Genomic DNA, 7,733 nt, shown 5'->3' with positions numbered 1-7,733 from the left:
CTTGGCTGTAAAAAAGAGGAAAATTTAACCCTTTTCAACAGTAAGGATGGTCCTGGAGAATATCATCCTAGTGAAATAAGCCAGTCAGAGAAAGACAAATACTGTATGATTTTACTCATGTGTGGAATCTAATGAACAAACTGAACCAACAAGCAAAACAGAGACAGACTCATAGATGGAGAACAGATGACAGCTAGTGGAGGGGGTAGATAGGGGGTGGAGGGATTGAGCAAAAAGGAAAAAAGACTCATAGACATGGACAACAGTGTGGTGATTGCTGTGGGAAGAGAGGTATAAGGGGACTAAATGGTAATGGAAAAGTACAATAAATATTAAACTTAAATATATGTATATAAAGTTTAAATATATTAATATAAAGTATATATATACCTAATGTATATTATATAAATAAAAGTAATATAAAGTAATATAAAGTTTATATATAAACTTTATATAAATTTAAATATATATATAAAAACATACAAGTCAACAACAAAAAACAATTCAATTTAAAATAGGCAGAGGACCTACAGAAATCTCTCCCAAGAAGACATACAAAAATGTCTAATAGATATATGAAAAGATGCTCAACATCATTAGCTATAAGAGAAATGCAAATCAAAACCACAATGAGATACCAGCTTACACCTGTTAGAATGGCTATCATAAGACAAGTAATAAATGTTAAAGAGGTTGTGGAGAAAAAGGAACTCTCATTCACTGCTGGTGGGAATATAAATTTGTACAGCCACTATGGAAGACAGTATACTCATCCTCAAATAATTAAAAATAGAGCTACCATATGACCCAGCAAGCCCTCTTCTGGGTATCTACCCAAAAAAACTTGGAAATATTTATTCACAAAGATATATGCACCCATATCTTCCTGGTGGCCAAGACATGGAGACAACCAAAGTGCCCTTCCCTAGATGATTGGATAAAGAATACTACTCATGTATAAGAAAAGATGAAATAATGCCATTTGTAAAACATGGATGAATATTATGCTAAGCAAAATAAGTCAGATGGAAAAAGACAAGAACCCTATGATTTCATTCATATGTGGGATATAAAACAAAAAGCAACAAATGAACAAGTCAAACAACAAAACAAACTCATAGATATAGAGGACAGAATGGTGGTTACCAAAGGGGAACAGGGGTGGGGAGGAGGTAGAAGAGGGTAAAGGAGGTCAAATATATGATGATGGAAGGAGACTGGGTGGTGAACATACAATGCGATATACAGGTGGGCACAGTGGGAAGAGGGGATTACAGGAACTACTATAAAGGACACATGGACAAAATCAAGGGGGAGGGTGGAGGTGGGGGAGGGAGGTGGGTTCAGCTGAGGTGGGGTGGAGGGATGGGGAGAAAGGGCATACAGCTGTAATTGAATAACAATAAAAATTTTTTAAAAATATTATAGAACTGTACACTTGAAACATAATCTTATTAGTAAATGCTACCCCAATAAATTTAATATAATTTTTTAAAATAAAATGGGCCCTGGCTGGGTAACTCAGTTGATTAGAGTGTTACCCTGATACACCAAGGTTGCAGGTTTGATCTCTGGTCAGGGCACATACAAGAAGCAACCAATGAATGCATACATTAAGTGGAACAACAACTCTATGTCTGTCCATCTCTCCTTCCCCTTCTTCTGTTTATCTAAAACCAATAAATAAAAAAATAAAAAATAAATTCGGGTTTAGGTTTAGTTTGAAGGTTAGTTTTAGGGTTCAGGTCAGGGTTATGGTTAGGATTAGGCTTAAAGTTAGGTTATGTGTGAAGTTTTGAAGCAGGTTTAGGTTTATGCAGAGGGTTAAGATTAGTGTTAAGATTTTTAGGTTTTGGCATTAGGATTAGTTCTAAAAATAACATTACATTTAGAGTTAAGTTTATGGTTAGGGTTAGGGTTAGTTTTAGCGTTAGGATTATTGTTAGGGTCAAGAGTAGGATTAGCTTCATGGTTAATTTTAACGTTAAGGTTAGAGTTAAAACTAATGTTAGTTTTTGTTTTACATTTAGGATTATGGTTATGGTTAGTAGGATATGGTTGTAGGATAGGAAATAAGTTTAGTGCTGGATTTGGGGTAAGAGGCAGCATGACAGGTTTAGGTTAGGGTAGGGTTATGTTTAAGGTTAAGGTAAGGTTTAGGGTTAATAGTAGGGTTAAAATCAGTGTTAGAGTTAGTGTTAGGATCAGGACTAGGTTTAGGGTTAGGGTTCATTTTAGGGTTATGCTAGTGTCAAGGTTACATATAGGGTTTAGATTAGGGTTAGATTTAAGGTTTGGCTTAGGGTTTACGTTTAACTTTAGGGTCAAGTTAGGGTTAGGTTTAGGTTTAAGGTTAAGGTTATATTTAGAGTCATGTGTAAGGTTAGGATTAAGATTAGGGTTGGTTTATTATGTTAGGGTTAGGATTACTGCTAGGGTTAAATTCAGAGTTCAGTTAGGTTTAGTTTAGGGCATGTTAGGTTTAGAGTGTTGGTTAGGGTTAAAATTAGAGTTAGGATTAGTGTTAGCATTAGGATTATGCTTGGGGTTATACTGAAGTTTAGGGTTAAGATTAAGTTTAGGGTTCGTTTTAGAGTTAGTATTTAGAGTAAGTCTTGGGTTCAGGTTAGGGTTAAGTACTGGGTTAAGTTAGGGATAAAGTTAGGTTATGATTAGTTATAGGCCAGATTTAGGTTTAAATTTAGAGTGAGGTTTAGTATTTGGTTTGGATTTAAGATTAGGGTTATGGATAGGGATAGGTTTTGGTTAGAATATTGGTGTTAGAGGTATGGGTAGTGTTAGTGTTACATTTAGGGTTAAGTTTAGGTTAGGAGGTTTAGGGTTTTGATTAGGGTTAGATTTTGTGTTAACATTAAAGTTGGGCTTAGGTTCATGGTTAAAGTTAGGTTTGGGTTTAGCGTTCGGGTTGGTTTCAGTCTGGGGTAGGGCTAGGGTTAAGGTTTTTAGGTTTAGGTACAGTTTTAGTTGTGTTGTTAGTGTTAAGGTTAGAATTAGGGTTAAAGTTAGTGTTAGAAATAAAGTAGATTTAGGATTAGGTTTAGGGCTGTGTAATGGTTATGATTGCAATTAAAGTTAGGCTTAGTTACAGGGTTAAATTAAGGTTAGATTTAGGGTTAGGTTAAAATTTAGGGTTAGGTTTAGTTTTAACGTTATGGTTATTATTTAGGGTTATGAGTTTGTGTTAGGGTTTAGAATTTTACAGTTAGGGTTAGCTTTAAAGTTAAGTTTAGAATTAGGATTTAGGTCAAGGTTAGGGTTAGCTTTAAATTGAAGTTTAGGGTTAGAGTTCTGGTTAATTTAAGGGTTTGTTAGAATAACCCTACATTAAATTTAAGGTTACAAGTAGGTTTAAGTTTTGGTTTGTGTTAGGTTTAGGAGTAGATTTGGGATTAGGTATAGGTTTGGATTTATAGTTAGGATTAATTTTAGGGTTACGTTTATATGTCAAATGCTGGTTAGGGTGTGGAGAAACTGGGCCATTTATACATGGCTGGTGGGAATGTGAAATGGTATAGCTATTATGGACAGCAGTTTGGCAGTTTCTTAACACAGCACGGTTCATTTAAATTAGAATCTATATCATTTATTTTCTAAATAATAGACATATGTAGTCATTTTATTTAATTAACCAAATTATAGTAAAAGGGGGAAGATAGCAGAAATGAAATAACAGAGAATTTCAGAAATATGATTCTTCAGGTTTCTGCCTCTCTCATTCCCACTCCCAAGATCATTCTTGCATTCATCTAAGTGCAAGGGTCCCGTGGGAATATGGTGACAATATAGCCAGTTACTTATAATAAATGCCGGTGCCAAAACATTTATGGTTATGAGGTTCCAAAACTTAAAAAACAATGTGATTCTGGATCACCTATTTGACTTCTTTGGGGTTACCCATTTTGACTGATTTGAACCAGATTACCTGGCTTTGTCTATGAAAAAGGATGATTCTGGGACAGATAGATCCCTGCTGTGTTTTGGGCTTTTAATTCTAATTCAGAAACATGATCTAAATTTCCTAAGGGGATTCAGAATCCTCTGGGGGTAGAGTCAAGCCCTCTAGGCCATCTCTGGGATGACTCCAGAATCACGTAGAGTTGAAGATCCCCAGAGTCTGGTTATATCTCCATTGAAAGGATTATAAAATTCTTTTCAAAATCCTGGGCTAGATTATTTTTAATTAAAGACTTGTTCCTAGTATAAGTCCCTTGCAGAGGGGCTATTTCTAAAGTTTCTTTCCTCTAAGACCATAGTGTTAAGTGACCTTCTTAAGATTCAATCTGTTAGTCATCGGCCGTCAAATACACAAAACCTGTGACTACAGAGTTAATGTATATATGTATCTCTACATACATATGCAAATACATAAACATTAAGAGGAAACAAAAGGCAGACCATATCAAAGATGATCTACAGACAACATCAATCTCACACCGAAGTCATAAAGCCACTTAGTGAAACCATAGAGGATGCGGGCATGGGGGTGTGGGTGGGTGGATAAAAACAGCAGGACAATTACAATGAGATTTTTTAAAAAACCTCATCAATCAGCAGAATGGAAACCCTACTCACCTTAATATACTACCATCTCTTTTTGCTAACAATCAGCTTCTAAGGTAAAATAAGACAGAGAGAAGAGGGGTACTAACAGACACTCTATAGTCATTGAGTCTCCAATTCTCTTCTAACAGTCTGTATCAGTGGTTCTCCACTGGGGCTGGGGGATGATTCTGCCACCAAGGGGTACATGTGGCAATGTTTGGAGACATTTTTGACCATCACAACTCAGGGGAATGCTACCAGTAGCTAAAGAGTAGAGGTCAGAGATGCTGCAAAATATCCTCTAAAGCACAAAGCAGCACCCTAAAACATAGGATTATCTGTCCCAAAATATTAATAATGCTGAGGTTGAGAAACCACATCATGTTGGATATAGAAGAAAAACAAAAATCAGCACTCCATAGTATAAAAGCAATTAATACCACTTTAAGAAAGATTGTACAGGAACATTCTCCTTGATAAGAAAGCTACAGACCTGAAAATATCTGATAGATCCACAATGGTAACGTAGAATATGATGGGAAATATTAGCACACAATGCTTTTAATATTTCAAATATTAACATACAAGTGAAAATGAACTTGAAAAATGGAAAGGACAATTTTTTTTGCTCAATTGATTTTGATCATCACTGTTTCAACAACAATAAAAGCAAATGTGGTCACACTTCTGATTTAGGTCAAATCTGACAAAAGATTTACTAAACTGTGTCACTAAAAAAGCCTGAAATGTTAAGAATAAAAGAGTAATTTCTAGACTAACACAAAAATTAGCCACTGATTTTTGAGATGCTCAATTCCAATAAGAGATATTCAAAGTTATTTTCCCACATCTAAAAAATACCCTTTTTTGAGGTTATATGCTGAGGAAGAAAAATGTGAAAAAAGAGATGAACTAAAGCTTTTTTTGGTGTTTATATGATAATCTACTATATCCTAATACAGAAAGAATTATTTCCTATGAAATCATATCCACTGAGAATCAGACTCTGTAAGAAATAGTAAAACAACAGAACAGTTTTCATATGATATTGATAATAAAGCCTTTAACTGGTCAGTGAGATTTGTAGAAAGAACATAAAAAAGAATGAAAAGAGTAAGATACCTACATAATGGTATCTGACTTATTACAATACACAAAACACCCCAACATAACAAAAATATTTCCAAATCTTAATTAAAGATACTGTATATTTGCATTAATGACTCCATCAAAACAATTAATCAGTTAAGAAGACAAAGTACAGTGAAATGGAATTGGTAGAAATACAACTTGACCCCTAATTCTATCAAATTTGTCTCTGAAACAGACGTATACAGCAGCATAACCACTTCTGGGTATTAATCTGAAGAAATCCAAAACACTAACTTGAAACTATATAAGCATCCCTATGTTCATTGCCACATTATCTACGACACAAGGTATGGAAGCAGCCCAAGTGTCCATCGTTAGATGATTAGATAAAGGAGATGTAGTTCATCTGAGTACACTGTAGAATCCTACTGGCCATAACCAAGAAGGAAATCTTACCATTTGCAACAACATGGATGGACCTAGAGGTTATTATGCTAAGTGAAATATGTCAGAGAAACACAAATACCACATGATTTCACTTATACATGGAATCTAAAAGAACAAAACAACAAAACAGAAACAAACTCAAAAATACAGAAAACATTTTGATGGTTGCCAGATGGGAGGGGTGTTGTGGGAGAAAGGGTTAAAAAAAAGGAAGGGATGTAGAAGTACAAATTGGCAGTCACAAATAGTCACAGGGATGTAAAGTACAGCATAGGGACTATAGTCAATAGCATTATAATAATATGTGTGGTTCCAGATGGGTACTAGACTAATTAGGGTGATTACTTCATATAGAAATGTCTAATCACTATGCTGTACATGAAAACTAGTACCATATTATATGTCAACTGCAATTAAAATTTTCTAAAATGTGACAATATATCATTTCATTGAGGAAAATACAAAAAAAATTGGAAAATTCTTATTTTCAGGTAGTGAACAACACACACTAAAGCACAGTTCTACCAACCTATTTGTGCTTTCTCCATCATCTTGTTTGGGTTCTTTTGGAGGGGGGTTGTTTTTTCCAGGTCATACAGAAAAAAACCAAAATTCCCTGTAATGGTCACTTCTTTAATTACATTATTATTTAACAGCTAGCTGTAGGACTTTATGTGATAAAACCTGACCAACTGGGAAGTAAACTCATCATTGCTGCGCATCTAAAAGGAACCTAGCTGAAATGTAAGGTGGGCCAAATAACCTGAGAACATGTTGGAAGGTGATTAACTGCCTTACAGCAATTTTATTCTTGGTCTGAAGCTTCTCACAACTCTTACTCTTCTACATTAATTCTGTCAAGAAAGTTGGAGAATAGAGGTGTCTCTGGCCCTCTCTGTGCATCTCTGGCTCAGTGGCTCTGACTCAGGACTATTGATTTGGAGAGTAAACAATTATGTCCCTATATACCATTGACCCAGTATTTTTAAAAAGGAAGGCCCATATCTGGCAAAATATAGTTGCAAATGGCTAATATCCTAATAATTCCAATTTGCTACAAAACAGAATGTAGAAAGTTTTGAGGCATTGCTGCCTTACAATCTTTCCAAGTTTGGGTTAAAAAAAAAGAGCGTTTTAAAAATTGTGTTTGTTTGTTGTTGTTGTTTCCAAAAAAGCAATGCTTTCACTCTCAGGCTGCAAAGCTCATTTTAAATCCCCTCTCGGCCATCCTGGTGCTGGTGTCCCTGCGTTCTGTCCCGTGGGCGTGCACTACACCTTGTTGTACCAGTGCATGGAGCGCTTCACTGCTCTAACCCAGTTTTCCATGCTTGTCTCATATTCTTGCCATTTCTTCTGTGGCTTGAAAACCATTTCACTTTGCCTCAGTTGCTTTAGTTCTTCTTTGTCAGTCCAAAACCCTATAGATGAAAAAATTATTCTCAAATGTTAAAGTAAATAATGAGTCCAGAAAGCTTATCCATAAGCCTATGTGAACGGCAGCAAAGGTAAACAATTATTATTTTAAAGTACAACCCAAAGTATTTTGTTGCTTTTGAATTTTGTTAGATTGACTATCCTAGAGAGTAAATACACCAGGATTTTAAAATCTTTTGGTTTCTAACTATCAGCTG

At 35.2% G+C, this 7,733-nt stretch overlaps 1 protein-coding gene across 4 annotated transcripts in view; it reads right to left on the bottom strand.

The window, feature by feature from the left end:
- Window positions 1-4,624: 4,624 nt before the first annotated feature.
- The window catches only part of GK5 (glycerol kinase 5), a 133,797-nt gene continuing 130,688 nt past the window's right edge, over window positions 4,625-7,733 (bottom strand). For all 4 annotated transcript variants that reach the window (XM_045185840.3, XM_024577880.4, XM_024577882.4 and 1 more), the window contains one exon: window positions 4,625-7,520. In XM_045185840.3, the coding sequence (XP_045041775.1) occupies window positions 7,494-7,520 (27 nt within the window). In that variant the 3' untranslated portion in view covers window positions 4,625-7,493. The remainder of the gene's footprint in view (window positions 7,521-7,733) is intronic.

This window comes from Desmodus rotundus, chromosome 2 (genome assembly GCF_022682495.2).
Source record: "Desmodus rotundus isolate HL8 chromosome 2, HLdesRot8A.1, whole genome shotgun sequence".
Lineage (NCBI taxonomy): Eukaryota > Metazoa > Chordata > Mammalia > Chiroptera > Phyllostomidae > Desmodus > Desmodus rotundus.
Note: the sequence above shows the minus strand (reverse complement) of the source record. Positions and strands in the feature narration are given on the sequence as shown.